The sequence below is a fragment of the Channa argus genome, chromosome 3 (genome assembly GCF_033026475.1).
Source record: "Channa argus isolate prfri chromosome 3, Channa argus male v1.0, whole genome shotgun sequence".
NCBI lineage: Eukaryota > Metazoa > Chordata > Actinopteri > Anabantiformes > Channidae > Channa > Channa argus.
Genome location: NC_090199.1, coordinates 15,136,833 through 15,159,773, shown reverse-complemented (window position 1 = coordinate 15,159,773; position 22,941 = coordinate 15,136,833). Strand labels below are relative to the sequence as shown.

Genomic DNA, 22,941 nt, shown 5'->3' with positions numbered 1-22,941 from the left:
TGTCACATCTCTGCTGCTACGTAAGGAAGCCAAAGATAATTTACCTGATCTTATAATATAACCAAGATGATGCACCTAAATAAAAGTGTATAAAAGTTGCCAGGTGCCAATACATCAATAAATGCATTGATGTTGGCATATTTTGAATTCTTTTATATTAAAAGAGGTTTACCTACAAATTTGCACATTACTATTTACAAAATAACTGTTACATAGAATTGGTGAGTGTAAAAAATATGTGGTACACAAGAGACACGAGGAAGAAGCCAGGAGACATACATTAGGATTTTTCCCAGGGAATTTAATAAGCAACAATCATAACCAGAGTAAAACTTTTGTAAAATCCTGTTTTTTTTAAAAACTGCTCCACAAAAGAAGCAAAGAGCAACAAACACAAAGGAAAAAAATAACATGTTTTCTTTTTGAATAAGACCTACATACAATGAGTTTCAAATTATTAACTACAAGGTGTTTAAAACCTTCTAGAATGTCAGTGGTATGTGTGTGTTTGCATGTGTGTTTTAAGAAAGGTCCATAATGTGTCCAGGAAAGCTTTAAGAGTCACAGGAGCGTGTACATAGGGGTTTGGGAAAGTATGAGGAAGATTCTGGCCCATTCTCTACAGTCTTGATTTCCCCTTCACTGGTTTTCTCTTTACCTGAAAAAAACAAACAAACAAACAAAAAAAACGTTTGGATCAATGTCAACCAAATCACCCCCCTGAATGACAACCTAACAATATTAATGGAAATATGAATATCTATGGTTGTTTTCTTCATTTTACCAAGTGATTTCCTTTAAAACTGTTATGTCCGTAGAAGCAAAAGCAATCCCTATTAACAGCTTAACCAAATTATTATTGTTCTGACCAAGATATTAAAAACAATACAATAATTTTTGATTGAATTATTTTGATTATCACTGTTGCACTATCTGCTATGTTTGTGTGAAATGAAAGTTACAAACTTCTTAGCAGTATTAAATAACTTATTCGGATTAATCTAACAAACGTCACTTTGTACCACTAGTGTGGATTTCTTCAAAAATATTTAGTTCATGCGAAACAAATCTAATTCTCCCATTTGCAAAGCTACTTTTGTTCAAAACTGATTACTTTTCTGTTTATAGTTAAGAGTAAAATGTTAAAGCTCTACGGTATAGATAAAATATATGTGGGGGTGACCCCTTTAAAAAACAACATTTGGGAGAAGGATCACAGCTGCATGATGTATGTTAAATCCAAAAGGCAAATAAGTGTAGGTACTGCTGATGAATAAGGGTAGTGTAATTTGTAAGTTGATCATCTGACACAGATAACATGCACTCGATTCTAGCTCGGTTTTTGTCTCAATGCCCAGGAGGAGGGCATCTGTCCCTACAGCTCTGTCTCCTCTCCTCAGGTTCCCTTTCTAACTTTTTCAGCCTGTCTGCTGACAAATGGCAACCTGCTGTTAAAAAAAAAAGCTGAAATTTAACAAACATTAGGATTCAAGCATAACCCTTAGAATTAGGGTACATTTATTAGTTAGCCGTGAAACGTGTTTGAACCACCAATGTAAATCCTTCTTTGGCTCCTTTCTGCACTCTTACCTCTGCAGGTCAATCTGTCTCTTTGTCCCTTCATCATTCTGCTGCTGCTGTTTTGACACCTTGATGTTGATTGACTCTGCCGAAGTGTTGGAGTCAGCTGCTCTCTTCCTGCCTCTGCCAGTTCCTCCCCCTGTTGGTGCTGTGGTGACCGCTTTCTCAGCAGAAGCTGTAGCTGTTTTAGGTGGACGGCCGCGCCGTTTGACAGGTGTTGCTTCTGTCCCAGCGACAGGGGTCATGTTCTGACTCGACTCCTCCTGAGACATGGCGGGAAAATCCATGACATTTCTTGAAGCTACAGGACAAATAGTCTAGCCTTGGTCTCTTTCTGAACTTACCTTTTTCACATCATCATTCTTGATAACTGGGTTCTCATTGTTTTCCTGCACTCTGCTCTCTAATGACTCAGTTGCAGCATTGCTGTTACTACGAAACATTAAGAAACACTTAGCCAAAAAAAAAAAAAAAGTACCATTTAGTTTTTGCTTCAGTGTGTGTGCATCTGATTACCTGTTTTTATTGACTGATGAGGAGCTCAGTGGAGAAGAGTTGGTGCTGGTGTTACTGACTGTATCTGAGGCTGTGGTAGTCTTGGTAAAGAGCCGCCTCCCTGGTACTGTTAGAGGCTTGTTCACAGCTCCCAATACTGGCGCTGGTTTAGGCTACATAAAGTTGGATTACAAATCGGAAAGATGCAGTTAATTTGCCTGACAGGGATTTAATAATTTGGAAACCACAAATCAATCTTTCAATTTATTCTTGTTTCCATACATTATAAAAATCAGTTCTCTTTATTGCATGTAGTCCTCACTTCAACACAGGCATTATAGTGAAAACCCATTTTCACATTGAGATAGATAGATATATAGCTAGATAGACCTTGCATAAAATGCATTATACATGCAAGTAAGTGTAATGTTAACAGCAGTTATTATATTGTTTTGTATGTACCTTCCCAGTGAGCAGCATTTGTCTCATTTCTCCTGACAGATACTCTTTATCATTTTTGAAGTCCTGTGAAAAGAAATGACAGAAAACATTGAGTGGCATGTGGTAAACCTTAAAGGGTGACTTCACCAATTTCCAACTTGCTTACTATAGCTTTAGTTTAGTGTGTAAATGTACAATAAAGCATTTAAACTTCCCTTTGACTTCCCTATATCAAAATATTTCCCTGCTTCAATATGGAAAACTCCTCCAGATGACATCACCCGAATGTCTGATCCACCTTCATCATTAGGAATTCAGGTGTTGTTATATGAAGGAGTTATGGAAAAGCTGGTTGGCCATGATTACAAACCGTCAAAGTAAGAGCAATGAGATGACATAATCTATTGCAAAACCATTTTGCAATCAAAGACAAACACATTATCTGTGTGTGTGTGTGTGTGCGCGTGTATTGCCTTGTCCTGCACAAGGAAGAACTTGGAAGGCAAGACTGGGTCTTTCGGTGATTCCAGATGACATGCAGTGCTTTTGTTGGCAATCACGAAGAGAGCAACGTCACAGACAATATATAGCTTCTGTAATCACAAGACAAGACACTTTTTACTCTACTGTAATAATACTCTTTTTTTACAAATACCACCTTTCCATTATCAAAACTTTATCTAAATAAACATTTCAAATTTAGACAATTTTAACTGAACTATAGGAACATCTGTTAACTGTAAGAAACCCAAAATGTCTGATTGTGTTTTTATATTGGATCCTTCATCAATATACAACTAATTTAGCTCTTTCTTTGGTTTTCTCCTTAGCCACTTTACTGATGCAAAAATATATACTATATTTGTGTTTGTTTGTGTGTACCTCATTGGCTTTTGCATCGTCAGGACACTGAGCATCCTTTGTCTGTTTGATGTTCTCTACCATCTTCCTAAGAAAGGCATGACTGTTGTTCTCATTCTTGGTCATTAGCACTTCCAGCATGAACCACAGGCACCTACACAAATACAGTGCAGCTTTCACCACATGTTTTTTGTTCAAATGTATCATCAGTTTTAAGAAATGTTCAGGACACAAAACCAAATTACAAAATATCAGTACATACTCTTTGATGTCTTTGAGCTGTTCGTATTCATGTTGTTTTGTGAAGTCTGGGTCGTGTGCCAGCAGGTGGATCATATAGGGAACAACATACTCAGGAAGAAGGGAGACAAGTTTATCTAAGGAGAGAGAGAATGACTTCTTGTGACATCTGAAAGTGCCTTCAAAAATAATTAATTTTGTTTACACTTTACTGTCTTGTAGATTATAATTTGGTTAAATTCCCCAAAAGCACAAAAAACCTAACCTCCAGGTAGGTCTGCCCTAGGTGTAGTTATACAAACCTTGGCAAACTTAGCGTAACAAATTAATCATACATACTATACATGGCAGACATGAAACATGATACTTAACTGTCCACTTAAGACTCTTCTTTACTGAAAACTAATAGCAAAAATAATGCAAAAGAATAGGATCTTTTTGGAAAAAACTACAACCTCCCCTAAATTAACACATGAACATATTTGACAATGTCATATTTTCATCACCTGTTGTAAATAATTTTTGTTTGAGATTTCAGAGGATGAATACTGACCCTGAGCGAGTGGGTTTTGTTTGATGTATTCTCTGCGGACAGAGATGTTTTTAAGGAGGCACTGTCGGGCGTGGGCACGGCGCTCCTTCACTGGGTCTTTGGCACACAGGGCAAAGACGGCAAGGTACTCCAGGGGCAGCAGCAGTTTGACAAGAGCCAGATGTAACTTCTGAGCAAAGATCTGACGAACCTGGTAGCACTCATCCTGCAGGAAAGAATAAAGCTATTGTTCATATATACAAGAGAGAGAAAACTGACTAATTTCGCGTCTTCTTTTATTCGTATACATTACAAATGGAAGCTTTTAAAGTGTTGTGTAAAAGTTAGTTCTTATTGTGTAATTTTGTAACTGAATACTTTTTCACTAGTCATAAGAGGAAAAAAAATGCAGGTATTACATAACATTATCAACGACTCCACTATACTGTGTCTATCAAGTGTCCCAGTAAACAGTGGCATTGAAACCTAAGCAGCTACGTGGATTTCAGTCATTCTTAATTTTATTATTTACCCCTGTGCATTTCTTACTTTGCTAAGTGCAGTATATATAGCTTAATAATACTAATAATAATAATAATAATAATAAAAAAGAGAGGTAAGAGAGATAGAAGTGCGACTGACATTGATTACAAGGCCACAGAGCTGAAACTGCTCGGGTGTGATGATGTCATGATAGCACGGCTCCTGGGCCAACTTCATAATAGCTCCACCTGCGGCCAGCCTCAAACGAGACATGTCTGATTTACTGCAAAGGAAGGAGGGAAGAAGGTAAGAAAAAGAAATTTATAAAAAAATAAATAATAAAATAAATATAAAACGATTACTGACAAAAGCTTAAGAAAATGCTCTGTTTTATATATTCAGTTCAGAGACACTCCAAGGATAACTGTTTGAGACTATCTGATTAGATAAAAGTTTAATTTACAATAATATAATGTTATGTTAATACAATTAATTCCTGGACTCATTTTTCATTCATTCATACTGTAACAACAAGGTTTGTGGCTCGGTTCGTAGAACGGTTGCTTAGAAGTGACAAGGTCAGTGTTTGCAATGTCGAAGGATCCTTGAACAAGACAGTCAAATCATAATTTAATGTGGAATAGCTAAATAAAACTATTAGATCGGTATCAGAGTCGGCAGACACACAGCATTAAAGGAAATAAATCATATGTGACCCAAAATAACTGGATCATCCCTAAAATTAGGAAACTGGTATCCTGTGACTCAGCACAGTTACCTGATCTTCTTCTGCTCTGTGAGGTCTCCTTCGCTCACCAACATGGCTGACAACAGGCGCAGGGTGGAGTTTGCGGACTTGGACTGATTGTTTTTCATTCCTAGTAACCAACGCACCAGCAGCTTAATGGCCTGCACCTGTGGATAAAAGAAGCTTATGAATAATTACAAACACTGAAGTTCCTGATTTTTTTCAATCCAGATTTCTTTTCATTAATTCATAAAAAAATAAAAAATAAATAAATATCAGCTTCGACTAAATGCCATTAAAGTGTTTGCCTCCTAACCTTAGCTAGAACCTCAGGTGAGACTTCCTCATCAGTGGTCCACAACTTCCCGTTCTTGTTGCCCACCGTCTAGACACACAAAAGGTAAATGAGGCAAATTTTGTTTACATATATGCATACACAATCTACTTAATTTCAGCAATAATATATTCATTAATAGTTGTGTTTATTTCTTACTTTTAACACATAAATTGCCTAAATTACACTGCATAGAGAGCATATATTTGTTTTAGTTAATTGTTTGATCTCACATACTCTGTCATTCATGAGCAGGTCCTTTACGATAAAGTTAGCTACAATAGACTTCATTGGTGAAGCAAACTGATCTGGGGCCAACATGGAGATGTGACCCAGGGACACAAGAGGAGTGATGAGCTGTTCCGGAACATCTGCATTCAGACTACGTGACAGAGGCTGGAAGAGAAAAAGGACACATATTAAGGGCATTTGAAGTCACATCACTAAATTAGGATATACGCTCACTACTTAGGATATAAGGCCACTTTATTGGGTCCACCTGTACAATCTAAAATTCACTCATTTCAGGCCTGTGTGAGCTGCCTGTATTCCAACTTATAGTAATGCAATGTCACTTTATTTAAAATGAACGAGGGCACCAAAACGTTAGAACCGACCTTAAATACAATGCACTCTACTATGACCACAATAATAAAACACTTAATAGAATTATCATCCTTCTGACAGTTTTAACTTAAAAACTGAGAAATTATAACCTTGTAAAACTAAAATTAACTGCTGAGCGGCTGTATTTGATTTCATAAGATTGTACAAGTGTACCTAATAAAGTGTATAGTGTGTATAGTTTGACAAGAACATAATGTACAATGTGAGTCAACATAAACCAAAAACAAACTAAAACATCTTCTAACGTTACCACATGACAGTTAAAGTAATTTACCTCAAAAATCTGTGCCAGCTGTACTTCCTTGTTGTTAAAGATGGCATGGATACAGTGGACTGCCTGTTTGGCCTGATGAGGTGTTCCCCGCTTAGCTTTCTGATGCAAGATGGGAATCAGCGTCCTAAGGTACACAACAGGTGGAAGGTGAAACGTTCTTGTACTCCTTTTTGACCAGAACAAACTTAAAACGAAGCTATAGCCACAGGTTCAAAAACAAGCACATTACGAAATCTCTTTGTTGCTCCTGGTTTACAGAGTCTACGTTGAACACCAAACACAGCTTGTCAAATGCATTTGTGACTTATGGTGATCGCTATGCATGGCCATCATGTTCGATACAAACTGTATTAAGCATTATCCTTAGCTTTTAACTAATTACGAATATGCCTCTTTTCATTCATCACTTACGATCTTATCTGTTGTAACTCTGTTTCAATCTTCTGCCCAGTGTTTCTGAAAATCTGAATAGCTGCCTCAGCCACTTTGTCATCCTCCATCTTCAAACACTGAAGCAGAGACTCATAAGTCTCTGCTGAGTGGAACGCCGTGGGGTGGGTAAACGACAGGACCTAGAAGCAAAGGGAAAAAAAAAAAGTGATTCCACATTAGAACTGATTAATCACATTACTCATCCAGAACTATACAAACCAGCCTTAAAAGACAGCCTTAGAGAACAGATGTTTTTTTTATGTGTTACTTCTAACCAAGCACACAATAGGAAGATGCTACTAGGACTTGAAAATCTCTATGTAGCGTCCTTGCCATGTACCTTGAGTAATTCCAGGCCAGAACGGATGGCTGTGTCAGGGGTTACACCCTCCTCGTCATCATCAGCTGTACCCTCAATGGATTTGTTCAACAGCTTCACCAAGGCACTAAAACATATCAAATATTACCATACATTAAAAACACTCCATTCACCTTTGGGTATACTGCAAAAATCAAACACCAGAAATAATACAGTAGAAATGTTTCCCCTCTCTGGGTGTTTTACTGTACAAGCAGAAAGAGTTAAGTGGTCTGCAGTTACATCACATGGCCACTAGGTGTCTCAGTAAGTGTGAAAAATGTTTCTGTGATAGTGGGACAGACACAAACACACACACAGTGCAAACAGACACTCAAATCTAATGAAGTGGGGTTTCATCCATTTTGTTACATTAATATATTTTATTACATTAATATATTTTATTGGGATTAGAATTTAGATTTAAACACATGTTAATGTTGGTGGTCTGTTGTAAGAAAACAGATAAATAAAATGTTCATAATGCCAGGAATTATTTTCACCTGATTGCTTCAGAGTCGATGTGGACAGGAGCAATTCGCTCCAACAGGAACTTAACCATCTCCAGGAAAGGGTTGGTGGGCTGTTTGGGGAATGTTAGCTTCCGGGTGATCTCCCTCTGTTCACCGTACAAATAGCAATAATAAGTGACTAGCAACATTTTATGTATGTGTGTGTTTTTGTTAAGGTTTACATTATAATTTCATAGACAACCTTCCTTTATGTACTGCTTTTACCTGGACTTTATGGTTACAATTACAATTTCATACTGCATCAAAGAAAATTTAAACATATAAGGAGGATGTGAACAAGAACATCACGTCAATGTGTGAAAGATATACAAAAGATTGACTTTTTTTTCTGTGACTGAGAGTGACTGCTAGGTAGCTGAATGATCTCTTACCACACAAATCTCAGCCTGTTTGCAGGAGCAGGTTGGACTGATGAGCATATCCAGCTGAGCTCTGAGCTTCTCATCTTCACCAAGAACTTGGTTGAATTTCTTCATAAAGTCCTGTGCCTTTCCAGCATCTGGCAGGTTCTCTGGAAACACCAAACAGAGTTAGACTGAGGATGATACTCGTGTTATTGGACACTTCTAGAATTAGGTCATTTGAAAGAAACAACAGTGTCTGAGTTGTTTGAGTGGACATTTTTCCGACTTACTGGCAATACTCATCAACTTCCCAAACATGGCTGTGGTATTGGCCTCAGACTACCAAGGAAAAGAGTGAAAATTTGATAAACATACTCAGACATTTGCATCAAAACACATGAATGAGATGGTCAGTTTTGTATGCATGTGTGTGACACCACACCACTGGCAGCTTGTGGAGGTCCAGCAGCTCTTTGACAAGGCCCCTGAGCATGTTCTGACACTTCCACATCTCATTCAGAGCCCTGAAGTATCAATTAAAAAACACAGAGGTGAAATAAGTGGGAGGAGAGGTAGCAGAAACACAGAGAGCAATCGATTATCTGTCATTGTTATATGTAATTATTGCCCTGTTGGATTTTCTCCCAATTTTGCAGTTGTGGGTTTTCTAAATATGTTTACAACAAATAAACATATGTATAATGTTTTTTTTCTGCAGAGCTGACAATATTACATATTTACTGACTTGACAGCATTTGTGTCCAGACAGGCATACAGGTAGTACAGACACTTCATCTTCTCTTCTGTGTCAAGACTGTGAGGGACCATGTACTGAGCAAAGATCTTCTCTACCAATAACCTGTGGAAAGGAGGGTACAGTTTAAGGCAATTTTGTAAAAGTAAAAAGACAACCCCCCCCCCCCCCCCCCTTATTTGTTGTTCTTTATAGCATTACATAGAATCTATAATCTAAACAATCTGGTTTGTACACTATCAATTTTCTCACTTGTCATCAATGCTGTTCTGATAGTATATGTGCAGCAGTTTGTCTTTGATCCAGCTGATTTTCACAGCAGACTCTTTTCCTGCCTCATGGTGCAGACAGTATTTTTTATAAAGCTGAGCTAGACCCATCATGGCCTCCTTACGCACGCGCCACTACAGAGGAAGAGGGATAAGAGGAGAGAAAAACAAATCAGGGAAGACAGAATTAAATGAGATTCTTGATTTCTTGTTTTAAAGGGAAAAGGAAAGTTACCCTGCACTAAGGACATTTCCTACATACTCTCAGCCATAAGCATGTCAAAATGTTTGTGTTAAAGTGGGTGAGATTTAAAGAGTAAACTTTTATTTTGTCTTTGAGAACTGATGCTGATCACTCAAATGATATCCCACTATAGTTACACACTTTTAGTAATACTCTACCACACATGGGTGCATTTATGCCTCACCCTCTTGTCCAAAGTCCTTTCCCGTACAAAGCCCAATAGCTGGTCATTGACCAAGTTGAGGTCTTTCTTCCCAGCGTTGATGATGGTGACAATGACATCATGACGGATAGCTTCCTCTGGGTCATGCGAACGCACCTTCAAATACTCTATTTGGTCAAGCAAGAAAAGACACATAACCACTCTGTTGCTTAAAGTTAATGAGAAAGAATACACTGGAAGAGGAGAGTGTGATCCAGACAAAGCAAAATCATACCTGTCAGGTCTCTGGCCAAATCTGGATGGTTCATGAGGCAGTGGCTTGCAAACTTTACACACTCCAGTCTTACAGGAACGTGGATGTCATTGAACCTAGAGAAAAACATCAATTACCAAGCACATAATCAGTTCAACTTAATCATGCTTCATACATGTAGAAAGCAGGTGATTGACAGAGTATGGACATATGATGTAAGTACCACTAAACTAAGCCAATATCCTGCCAGAAACACTGCTTATTTTACATGCTCCTTTCACATGTTAACGCTGGACAATGTCCGGACTACCTGGGAATAGTACTTTCTCGCACGTAACAGACAACTGAAGATTGTGCGAAGCATCAGGAGCTTTCTCACATGAGGAGAAAATCTGTTTGATTTCAGGGTGTGGTGGTGCCATGCAGAAGGTACAGCAAGATTCAAAAAGTATGATGCAGGCCCAGAAGAAAAAAACCCCAAAAAACAACAGAAGAATCTGTGGCAGTCGCCTTGTCTCCACTACTACAGCTCGCTTTTTATATGATAAAAAATTGGGATACATGGGCTCACTCACATTACCCATTATGTTGTACTAGGGGGGCTTGCAGAATAAAGTCCACATAATGTCCAGGCCATCTGACTTGGAAATTTGTGTTCTCACCTGCAGCTCACCCAGATAAAGACTAGAAAAGTTCAAAGTGGCAGTGCATGTCTGCAGACAGGTTTAATGAATATGCAGACTTCAGCAGATTTTAGTCAGTGAATTGTGCGTGTTCCTACTATCTCACCTAATTCCCAGTTATGAAATTTTTAAATGTAAAACTTTTCTTCACTGCATCGCTTTGTTTGAATTTTCATTGGGCCATTCAGACATGCCCCACTTTTACCTCCATGTTACACATGATACCATGCCATTTACTGTGATTTACACTGTGATATTTTTATTTTTCCAAATTAAGCTGTACTTCACTTTCTGTATGTTGAACTGGAACTGCTTTAGGTATTACTGGTGTATGTGTGAGTGTGTGTTTGTGCATGTAACTCACCGTCCTAAGAAGCATTGCCACAGTGGTCTATTCTGTGAGGCTAGCTCCGAGTCTTTGGCCCCAAACAACTTTGCTAATAATCGTACAACAGCTAGACGCTCCTCGCCATCATTACTCTGCACAGACAAAAAACAGGTTAATTTTATTCCCTTTGAAATTTTGCAAAGCAATGTGACAAACTTTAAATTATGCAGATATGCATAGAAATGTAGATATGCATAAATACTATGGATGGACATTGATATTGATACATTTTCAAATCTGTAAATTAGCAGCTACCTCCACCAGACGTGTCCCCCTTATTTGTAGAGCTGAGCATAGGGTCTTCTAATTAACTAAAATTTTAACTTATTTTAACATGTTTAGTTTTTAAAAGCATATGACAAAAGTCTGTAATTATAATATTGCTGAACGTTCAGATTTGGCAATCGAATCCATAACCATCAATTACTTTTATTTTAAAATGATTTATCAATAAAAAAAAAAATTCACCAGGATTACTTTTTTAAGTGATGCATCAAAGCAAACTGATGATCTATAGCCAAATGTTATGTTTACTATAGTGTGTGTGTGTGTGTCTCTTGTGTCAACCTTAAGTTTAAATTCAAGCTGAGGCATAACAGAGGTAAGCAGCATGGGATCAATGGCAAACAATTCCTGGATGAGGTCAAAGACATGCTCTGATAGGTCACTGACTGATGACTTGCCCATCACTAAAACCTGATTGAAGAACTAAGGAAGGGGAAAAAAAACAACACAGTTTAGGTAAAGACTTACATTTCACTAGGGATACAGTACATACAGACAGCAATTTCTGTTAGCAGTCTAAAGACAAGAGTGAGTCAAACTGAGACTAGGGGGGGAATAATCAGTGCAGGATGCTACCCACATTTGCAATGCAGGTCTCAATGGTCTGGACAGTCCTCTTCAGCAGAGTCTTGGCAAGATCGTATGCTTGCTTGTTCAAATTCTGTTAAAATGAAAATAAAACTCAGTTCAGCTTTAACAATATTTATGCAATTTGATATTACGTTGACAATCTAGAGTGAGACAAGGGGAAGTGGGCAGAGAGAGTGAGGTTAATGCCATGCAAAGGTCCACTGGCTGGTAACTGACCGGTTGACATACACATTAACCATTAGGTCATTGAACACCAGCTATCAAGGTTTTAATTAGGGAAATATATGTGTAATATGTAAATCGACAATAAAAAGGTAAAATGTGATGTAACAATACATAGAGAATTGTTTTCACACATATATTTTAGGAAAATGGTCAAATTCTGACAGTCACATAAATATGTAAATGCAAACAAAGCAAAAAGAATACAAAAAATATTACAATGAAATGACCTGTGTGTGTGTGTTTTACCTTGTGTGCAGGGATGAGGTTAATAAGGATAGTATCCAGCAGCTCTTGTGTGACTCCGTCTCCCTCCATGATGATAGAACTCATCAGGTCCATCATGTGCATCTGAACCTTTTGGTTATGGCTGTTACTGAGAAAGAAGAGGACAGTTTGATCTCAACTGAGAAAGGTGGAAAGCATAGATAGAGACATTAATACAAGAAGCAGCAGACAACAAGGGCCTTACTTGATCACAGAGAAGAGTGTTTTGAAAAGCTGGATGAAGATCTCATTGCAGTCCTCTAGTTCAAAGCATATGTTGTAAGACTTAACCCATGCCAGGTTCTAAAGAAAAACAAAAATGTTATGCTATGCTGCTATTTCCCCTTTAGCCGCTTGTAGTTTTCATCAAATGAGTGCCTCACCTCCAGCAGGTAGAAATATCTATTGAACTGAGGGCTCTTGGTGTCTTCTAGCCCCTTTAATTGTCTGGTGATAAACAGGAATATGTCCTAGAGAAAACACAAACAAGTCATTGAACACTTACTAGTTACTAATGTAACTGATTGTTTTATTTAAGGTTAATAAAAAAAAGATAGAAGATGCTTTAAAGCTCCCAACAGAGCAGATTTCTTTAGAGGAAGCTGTGACAAAGCTGATGAAAGGGATTTTGCAAGACACTTGTTAGATCTGTTAGCCGTGTCTATTCCGAAAGCATGGCGTAAGTACCATGCAGTGTCTTGTGGTACTCGGGTTTGTCTCCATATAAGGTGTGTGTTCAAATGGACATGAAAATCATTTTGTTTATATAGAGCAGTATGGAGGAAACTACAGGAACAAAATAGATAAGAGAAAATGACTAGTGTTAAAATACTAAGAACCAGTAGGTACAATACGTTTTTATATGTTCACTCCCAAAAATATGGTTTGAAAAAGTTAAATGAACACACAAGTCTCTAAAAATACTGTAAGCTGTGTTCAATAGTAGCACTGAACATTTTATGCACCTACACCTAAAATAAAAAAGATCCAGAAGTGTACAAACACTTTTTGAGAGACACAAGCAGTCACGCAGGTAGTATACACAGCTAAACCGATTAAAATGGAGTTTAAACACTCTCAGTTTAGTTGCGCTTGTGACACGCAAATATTCCACTCTACTGGTGTATACAGTGTTAGGCAGAGCTGCAAGCTCACCACTCTTTCTAAATACATTCAATAATATAGTTATGTTTCTGTCAAGTATCCAGAGTGAAATGCTAAAAATATGCTATGCTTTTCGCAGGACTACTAAAGATGAAAATTATTTTGCTCATGTACAACTGGCTGCTTTTGAAAATAATTTTCTTGGGTACCGAGTGATTTTAAAGGGGATTTTTTCCCCCTTTTTTCTTATCTAGGTCAGATGCAAACCTTGAGTTTGTCGTGAGAGGTATAAGGGGCCTCAGGAGCATAGATCCTGAAGATGTCAGCCAGACAACAGGCCACTAGTAGCCGAACATCTTTATTGGGGTTCCTGAGGAAGAACTCTGAGGCAAGGTGGAGGGCGAGGCCAAGATATTGCTGTTTCTCTTCTTCAGAATCTTGGTCCATGTCCATGTAGGTTTTTACCACCATCTGTGAAAAAGTGCAGCAACACAGTAGGGTCAGATGGCAAGCATCTTTTTCAAAGATCAAGATTGCCAAAATAAAAACGATAAGGTGAAAAGTATCAAGTGTAAAGCTTTTGTGGCCAAAGAATTGGATTAAATATAGACAGCCTCACTTGCACAAGCTGTTTTGTGCTAATGAATATGAAATAGAATGTATTTTTAAAAATATGCACACAACAACTATAGTGTTTCCCATAGTGAAAGTGCATTTTTGATTACAAGGCCAGGGACAGCCTGCAATGGCTTCAGAGGCCACCAGAGGACCAGGGACAACTGCTTTAAATAAACCCTGCTATACAAGAATGGCTGTATCCCCCATTTCTGTCTCCTCCTCCCTTCATGTACTATATTCTCTGGAATATACTTTACTTTAAAAAAATCTGGAAGTGCATCAAGCTGCACTTGAATGTGCAGTGTGGATACAGGTTAGGAGATGTGGAGTTACTGTGAAAGTTATAGGAAGTGGGCATAATTAGAAAGAAAAGCATATTTAGCACAGACCCAGACAGGAAACAAAAAGTCACTGTAGAGTTCTGATATAGGGTTGCATATTCGCAAAAACTGTAAGAGGGAAATATTTTCACAGCACCATGAATACAAGTTTGTAAACCAAAATACCTTGAGTAAACATGAGTCTTAGTCAAGAGAAGCTTGGCAGGAGAGCTTATGGGACAGGTCTCTGAATGGCATAGGTCTGAGTGGCCCAAGCAACAGCTGTTATTCATTGAGAATGTCATCTGGCTTTGCAGCTCAATGTGGTAGATTAAAAAAACGCTCAGTTACACTACAGGGAAAAGCCCAACTCTATGCAAATATCCTCTGACACAGTGTAAATGACATATAGACAAGGGGCAATTCAAATTGAAAACAAAACAAAGGTATTTACAACTCCACCACAGTAAGTGAAAAAATTTGAAACTAAACAGAGGGAAAGCTGATTATTGGCTTTCCAATTCTCCACAAATGATAAATGGTCTGGCCCTATATAGTGCCTTTCTACTTTATTGGCACCCAAAGGACTTTACACTGCTTCTTATTCATCCAGTCCCAATCACAATCAAGCACATGCTAACACACTGATGCAGGAGTCCAACGAGAGCAACCAATTAGAGTCTTGCTCAATGACACTTTGACATGTGACAGGTGGAGCCAGGAATAAAACCAAGAACCCTGGGATCGGTGCAAAACTGCTCTACAACCTCAACCACAGTCATGCAAATACATAGTACGGCAATAATATACTTTTCCATCGATACACACAAACGTGGATGTGGACCTAAGCAGAGAAGGAAATTGCATACCCCCCAAGACCCAGCAGTGTGTGTTGTGTGGAGATGTGTTCAACAATCCGACTGGATTATGTCAGAAGTTAGGATCGAAACAGGAAAGTAACCAGAAAAAAGAACAGGAAAGTAGAAGAAACTTAAAATTTGCTGCTACTTTATTCAGTCCTTATTGTATTAGTTTTATTTTCACTGTGTTTTGAGTTGCCATCCAAATAGAATATGTCACCACTAAAAGGCTGTACTTTGTTTAGAATGCAACCGTAACAACTTGGGTGTTTTGCGATGTTTATTTCAACTTATGACTTTTGGTTTCCAAAAAAAAGAAAAAAAAAAGAAGAAAAAAAAAGGAAAGGCTGGGTTTGATAGCATACCATTCCTCGCACTGGACACAACCCATTTGGTTAATGAAAACTGAAATAGTTTCAAAATGTACCAATTGGACTTTGAAATGACAACTCCTGATATCTCCAAAATAATAGATTTATTTATTAACAACGAAGGACACATACTTTTTCTTGTCATTTTAATTGTGTGGCCTCTACCGTCTGCAAATTTTAGTTCAGTAGACCACACCTGAGCAGAGCATCCTGCCAAAGAACCGTTCCAACAGAGGTCTGGGAAAAGTTAACTAGGTCCCATACATTTTATTGTTGAAATAAGCATTTACCTTTTCAGATTTTGAGTGTTGTAAATCGTTTACAAAAAGAACACACATTTAATTTTCGCTTACAGGTTGTTTTCAGCTAATTGAGGTTTCTTAGAGGAGATATTGCCCCTTCTTGACTGGCATGTCTACCGTGCAAGTATAAAAGAAACACATGCAAAGGATCTGAGTGTAGGGTCACATAACATTTACATGTATCAACAGAGAAGTATATTTTGTCTTTACAGCCCACCCCAAGGACTACAGACCGATGAAGACAGATCCTGCCAAATACTTACTATGTTACGGTTGAACACACTTAAAACCAATTGAACATTTGTAGAAACTTTAAGATACATATTTTTGCTACTATATTGAGGACAATAACAAGTACATTATAACTAACAAACTACTTAAACACCATCTTCTTTTAGGTAGTTTAAGGCCATAGGAAACAAATAAGGCTGACAGGAGGTACTGTTTTAAACAAACACTGATGCCTCAAATGGTTGTGTGCACAATAGCCTTAATAAAACATCTAATTTCTTGTGAATAGCTACCAGGACACTATGTTTTACCTCGTGGCACCCACTAGTGTGTGCGAGTATGACAAAGAGGTGAAGCAGGGCAGTGAAGCTCACTCAAGAGCCAGGCGGAGAGCGGGGGTGGATGGAGGATGGGCCAAACTGCACAGCAACACACACACACTCCTACGCACATGCACACACTCACTCTCTCTCTCTCTCTCTCTCTCTCTCTCTCACTTTCACACACACACTCCCTGAAAGAAACAAACAGTCCCACTGCAGCCAGTGAAGACCTCTCTACAAAGACAAGTGTGTGGGCTTGTTAAGCTGTGGAGGATGAGTGTGTTTCTGCACCCTAAATTTATTGTTGTTTATTTGGGTATAATTTTTGCTTAAAATAAAATTAAGAATAAAAATAAAAATGTTTTCAAACTGATGCAAAGTGACTCCATAATTCTACTAAATGTTTAACCACAATTTAAACATTCCTGCAATCAGCTCTGATACGATCCGATAAAGCAACGTCATTTCTTTCACCCAAGCTGGAGTCAAAAACACACCTTTCTCTGTTTCCTTTGAATTATTGTCTTTCAAACAGGTTAGCCAGGATACTGAGCCCTTTTGCCTATGTTTAAGCAGACTGTCAAGTGGGGGAAAAAAATGCAGGCCCTCTTTTATTTTATCATAACAGCACAATCAACTGCTGGAACAGGCTGTGCCAAAACAACACAGCAGTTCAGCAAAGCAGCATGATCTAGCAAAGCTGTTTTGATAAATGCATGCAAATCCATCTTCCTGGTGGATACAGGGGATGATTTTTCTGTTTCGTTGATAGTCATTACATTAGAGGTTAATAATAAAGCTTTAAAAAAGGTCACAGAATTGTACATTTATTATCTCATAATGCATCTCGGGAGAGGTACATCCTAAAAAATGCAAATCTGTTTCTCAAACTGGCCTCTGTGTCTGTCAGGATGTCTACCTTTTACCAATTTACTGCCCCACAAATGATCGTGATAAACAATAACGTTTTGATATTGTGTTGAGGGGTGGATGATTGACCCTAACCGCTGTCCTTCAACTGCCTGAACACCTTAAACATGGCTGTTTTCTGTGAATCAGGGATGACCTAAACTGTCCTTGAACGCACCAAAACTGCAGGTCTGGTGCGATTAACTTAAATTACTTAAATGTTGCTCCAAACATGATTGTTTGTTGACAGGTCATTCCATTTACCTGCTTACCATTGTGTTTGAGATTGAAGTTGATTGAGAGGTTGAGAAATTAAACTTTATAATTTCTTTCACCCATACGCCATTGAAATCCATCTAAGAGTAAAAACGACAAGTTATGGTTTTACGGGGGATGTGTGGTGCTATTTCACTACCAGATGTAGTAAAATCCTGGTGATTCTACTTATTATCTAGCTCCAACAAGCAGCTGACTGCTGCATCCTTTTGTGTAAACACACCAATGCTAGTGATATTCTCATCAACATTTAAAAAACAAACAAAAAAAAAAGGTCATAATACTTCATCTTAAGTATCGTGAAATAAAAGTGGTCATCACTGAGTAGTTAGCAAATACAAACTTTATCGGCTATCAGTGCAGTGTTTGTTTTTGAGCAAACAGTAAATGATCAGTGTGTGTTGGCAATGTTGGCATGTGTGTGTGTGTATAAATACCTGACACTTTTTTTTAGAATAATATTTAAATGAATGAATTCCAACTACTATACAAGTACTATCCTGATCCATGACTTATCCAATAAATGTGTAGATGGTTATACAAACAGCATTGATTTGTATAAAGAGAACAATTATATCTTACAATTAGTCATTCAGATGTTTTTATCCAAAGTAATTCGTTGAGCAACATGGATTTTAATGACCAGGAGGGATTGGGAGTCGATCCAGTGACTGAGCGACAGGCCTATCATACCATCTATATTTACAGCTTTCTTGTGTGCATTTACTTCTGAATATATCTGTCGACAGACAGAAATCATTATTAGAAACTGCACAATGTCAAAGCACTTTCAACACATACACCTAATGCCTACGCCTGAAATTATCAGTATTGCCTGATGTGATCTTTGGCAAGATATTTATTTGATTATGAGTGTCAGGATGAGCCATTTTCTGCAGGCAGTAAGGTTCACTGTACTTGGTGAAGATTATGCTCTGGAGCTTTTTAAATTAAATAGACTATGAGAATTATTTTCCCCTGACCAGAGTTGTCCAAAATGTTTGGAAGTATGTATTTCTATTTTTTTGTAGATTAAATATACATACAGTTAAAGAGTACTCTGTTATGAGTTTCTATCATAATAATACTCCACCCAGTAGTTTTCAAAAAATATCACTTCAATTTCAATGACTTGAGTGGGAAAGACTATACTTGTTAGTTACTCCAACACCATCTGTGTGTTCTGCTCACGCTGAACCTTGTTATCTCCAAAGGGAAAAAATAGAGGGAAATGGGCTGGTGCATCTGATGAACGCCAAGCAGATATGAAAGCAGTGTTTTCACAACACTGTAACTCCCAGACTCCATGTGCATTATGCCTACAAATACACTGATAACAGAGTTGTGTTGCCATCTAGTTCAGACATATAAAAAAGTTATTTAATAGAATTAAAAAAAAAATACAACAACAACGGATTAATAATTAATCTGCTGGCCATACAACACAAATCTCCTTTACAATACAGCATTTAACAACATGCAGCAAAAATTACATTATGCTGTTTACAACTATATGCCACATCTCTACCTTTCAACACATTTTTCCACATTATGGTTGGTATGCTAATTCATAAACCATTCTAAGATCGGGTTATGGTCAGGACTTTTGGAAGGTCATTCCACGACAAGGTCTGATGCGTTTTCATTACTCCATCCCCTCTATGCAATGCACCAGGTCCACAGGGAGCAAAACACCCTCAGATCATAATATTACCACTACTGCACTTAACAATTGGTACAGTGTTCTTACGGTCAAATGCCTCACCTTTACCCGTAAGTGAGTTTTATAAAAACGTGTTTAGATAGTGACACTTTCCAAACCAACGCCATCTCAGACAGTTTCAGTCTTTTGCAGACCCTAAAAAGTGGCTTCCTCTCCCAGTAACTTGTATTTATGTACAATTGTTTGAATTGATGATCTTAGAATCTGTTGGAATTTATTTGTTTAAAAATGGCTCCAAGAGACAATCCTGACTTGGAAATCTACCATCTTCTTTCTCAGATTTGCACTGAGCTACTCAGACTTTCCTACTGTGCTTTGTGTTGGTCAATCCAACGAGCACTGTGCTATAAAACGAATGCTTTTTATTGTATGTTGGCACAGAGAAATGACCAGCCGTGGTCAATCAGGATCATTAACAGAAGGATAAGAGACTGTGGGCTTGGCAAAGTAAAAGACAATTCAGAACTTTGAGAACCGCTTAATTCATAACCTGCCTGGGGATGCAGTATGTGTACTTCTGACCAGGTAGGAGCCTGTGTTGATATTGGAAAGCTTAAATGAATCAAATTTTGTGCATTAAATTCTTGGGGTTTTTGTTTGTTAAAAGATATAGCACCATTATTCTGCCTCAGAAAATAAACAGTTCTAAGACAGTAAATCCCAACATTGCCATGACAGTTATGTCCATGATGTGTGCATTTAAATCTAGCATTTAGCAGCTAAATAGTCAGATTTTTCTCAGGAGCTGGCAGAGACCAATGGTTTAGCTTAAATAGAGTGGAACCTACACATTGATTTGAGAACCAAGTTAACTTTTGCTAGCACAATCACTAAAATACAAAAGCTGTGCCTTGAATGTTTGAAGAATTGGTCAATGATATTGTTTAAATATTTTTTTTTAAATACAGTTTTAATATTGAGGGCAGTGATATACTGCATTTAGATCACATCTAAATGGGATCTGGGTCCTGTCTTTAGTCAAATAGGTCAACAAAATCTTTGTTATCATATGTTCCACTAGCCAAGCTATTTTCTTCGATCTCCTTAACAGTGAGTCCCTGTTTTGTTCCCTTGCATAAAAACAGCTATTCTGTGTAGTAGGGTTTACTCATGTTAGCATTTTTGGTTTCATCACGCTTTCCTTGTAAAGGAATAAGATAAAGGGCCTGGAAAACTCTGAGCCCTAAATACTTCTGCACAGTGGTATTTCTTGTTCTAAATCATGTCCCACTCAAGTTCAGCATTATAGTCAGAATGAGATTTCAACAACCCAAGGGGATTGTGAGGAAGTATGCTATAGCAGAAAGGCATCTTATTTCTCAATACCTTGTAGTTTGCAAAGTTATATGGTTTTGGCGCAGGACACCGATAGGTGAGGTAAAGGCTTGCAGAAAACAACACCGAACCGCATTAACACACCTTCAATCGTTTGACCACTTCATCGTTGCTGATTTTGTCCGTAATCTCTTTAACTCCGGGAGGATATACGATCTTTCCGTCCCCCGCCGGTTTCTGCTGTTGCGGGAACTCCATGCTTGTTGATGTGTAGTCCACAGTCTTCTACTGGCCTCTATGGGTCAGAAAACAAAAGTTCAACACAACCATGCTACCGCACTTACCAAAAACCTCCTTTTAACCATTATTCTCATTTGCCAATGGCCAGGTTTGCCCGCTAAAATTATGACAACTGTAAGAGTATGCTTAACGATATTCTAATCCAGATAACTTTTTGAACGGGAAGCTGGAATTTAAAGCAACATTGTGCATATTATTAGCTTGCATGCTAAAATGCCCCAGCTAAACATCAGCTCCATATTTTCTATTAATTCCTCCTTAAACATCGTAAACATGCAGAGATTAGCTGAACTGATATTTCGGTAGGCTCGGGGGTATTAGAACAAATAAGTTGTTTTCCGACAACTTTAAAAACAACACGGTGTATGTCTACTGTCGTACAGGTAATCAAATTAGCTAGAAGGCTAGTAGCAAAGCAAACATCACAAGCTAGCGGTTAGCTAGCATTTTGCGGGAAGGAAGTCGTGTTAGCAGCGAGAGGCTAATACACGTTAGCCGTTCTAGCTGACTGGTTAGCTTACTTTGCTAGCCTAGGCCGCAAACTATTCAGGTACCCATCACATCTTCAGCTACGGACAATCACAGAGGAAGTGAAGTATCCTATCATCTGTGTCTAAAACAGCCATGCTCGTGGTCAGTTCCTGTTATTTCCAACATATGCAACTACTTTGTTAAGTTTAAAAATGAGGCTAATTTACTTGTTACTGTCTTTTTTTCAACTTCAACGCATCGCTCCGTACTGCCGCTAGTTCGCAGGCGAAGAAGGGCTGCTACCGTCGCCCTGAGCCCTCCTCTCTCACCACCAACTTGCCCCCACGGAGGATTTTGAACACCCTAACATATGCAAAATGAATCTATTATTAAAAACACAGCTACCATTAAACGCCCATGGTATTTGCCAAGTATTCCTTCGTTTGTATTTACCTCTCAACTGGGCCGTTGTAATTCATTAGTCTGACACAGGTTGGGTTTAGTTTTCGGCACAAAGCTCTCTGTCCGTTCAGTCAGTAGTCTGTGTGAAGTCTGAGTGCAGAGCGCCCCCGTCGGTCTCACAGCAGTACCGCAGCGCCAAATACATGGCGGGAGTCAGAAACAAACAACCCACTTAACTTTCTGTCCCCCCGTTCAGTGTCACTGTGGACGTTCCACTAAATTACTTGCCGTAATTCTTTTGTTTGTTTTTGTTTTAGAATTTAATTTATTGATGATACAGTTTTGTTGAGAAAATCACTGCACTTATACTACTAGATTAGGCTACTGTGGTAATCGTCATCAATCTAGCAGTAGTTGCCTGTTCAACATTTTAAACGGCTGGTATTTCTGCTTACTGATATTTCTATGGGTTCAGCGCCTTAACTTTCTCGATGAAAATAAATCTAAGTAGTGACACCTGGTGGCCAACTAATAATCACCACCGGAAAAGTGATTCGACTTTCCCTCAGCAACAGGCCACTTTTTAAAAATAAGCGGATTTACGTTTTAAATAGGAGTTTGAGGCAGAAAGATCTAAAAGTTAATCTTTTTGTATAGCAGAACTTTTTCCTTACCAGTTAATGATCTGTGAAGTAATCACTAATAGATCAGTCATGAGGTGAATTTTACAGCAGAATAAGTTCTTTTGATACTTTGCATTTTGCTGCTGAAAGTTTTTCAGCTATTTAATGTACTGCAGAAAAGGAGAAAACAACATATTAAGGAACAAGTTTAGCACAACATAAACCGAACAACCGCATCATTATGATAGGTCAAGTAAGTTCATCAGCTCCACCATTCATCATCTACAAGATATCAATATGTTGTTGTACTCCAGAAACTTACCAAAACATTCATAATTCATTTCTTCCAGATGCAATGAAAAGGAAAATGCACACATTGTTTTTCCATGAGCTATACATGATTTAGCTTCCACCAGTGACTCAATTCCTAC

The 22,941-nt window shown here is 38.1% G+C and overlaps 1 protein-coding gene across 4 annotated transcripts; it reads right to left on the bottom strand.

Moving 5' to 3' along the window:
• Window positions 1–280: 280 nt before the first annotated feature.
• pds5a (PDS5 cohesin associated factor A) lies at window positions 281–22,074 on the bottom strand. 4 transcript variants are annotated; one of them, XM_067497067.1, is made up of 34 exons: window positions 21,939–22,065; window positions 21,713–21,848; window positions 20,859–21,009; window positions 13,774–13,977; window positions 12,786–12,872; window positions 12,608–12,705; window positions 12,385–12,511; window positions 11,903–11,983; window positions 11,605–11,745; window positions 11,014–11,129; window positions 9,988–10,082; window positions 9,735–9,880; window positions 9,290–9,441; window positions 9,029–9,142; window positions 8,726–8,807; window positions 8,574–8,622; window positions 8,311–8,450; window positions 7,910–8,025; window positions 7,389–7,494; window positions 7,028–7,188; window positions 6,617–6,740; window positions 5,953–6,111; window positions 5,698–5,766; window positions 5,412–5,548; window positions 4,793–4,916; window positions 4,172–4,376; window positions 3,641–3,755; window positions 3,400–3,532; window positions 2,991–3,110; window positions 2,539–2,601; window positions 2,098–2,249; window positions 1,926–2,013; window positions 1,591–1,844; window positions 281–658 (listed from the first exon to the last, which is right to left on the bottom strand). In XM_067497067.1, the coding sequence occupies exons 3-34, from the start codon at window positions 20,970–20,972 to the stop codon at window positions 655–657; spliced, it is 3,876 nt and encodes a 1,291-aa protein (XP_067353168.1). In that variant the 5' UTR covers window positions 20,973–21,009; window positions 21,713–21,848; window positions 21,939–22,065; the 3' UTR covers window positions 281–654. The 4 variants fall into 4 exon arrangements, with proteins under 4 accessions (XP_067353168.1, XP_067353167.1, XP_067353169.1 ...); XM_067497066.1 differs by lacking the exon at window positions 21,713–21,848 and having other exon boundaries at window positions 21,939–22,074; XM_067497068.1 differs by lacking the exons at window positions 21,713–21,848; window positions 21,939–22,065 and adding an exon at window positions 21,536–21,662.
• Window positions 22,075–22,941: the final 867 nt, after the last annotated feature.

Bases quoted from the DNA above. Each gene is read 5' to 3' on its own strand.
- pds5a (XM_067497066.1), bottom strand. From the start codon at position 20,972: ATGGAGTTCCCGCAACAGCAGAAACCGGCGGGGGACGGAAAGATCGTA. The intron at 11,746-11,902 runs GTGGGTAGCATC...CCCCTTCCTTAG, and splicing joins TTGAGACCTGCATTGCAAAT to TTCTTCAATCAGGTTTTAGT. The intron at 10,083-11,013 runs GTGAGTTACATG...GTTTTTCTCTAG, and splicing joins TGGCAATGCTTCTTAGGACG to GTTCAATGACATCCACGTTC.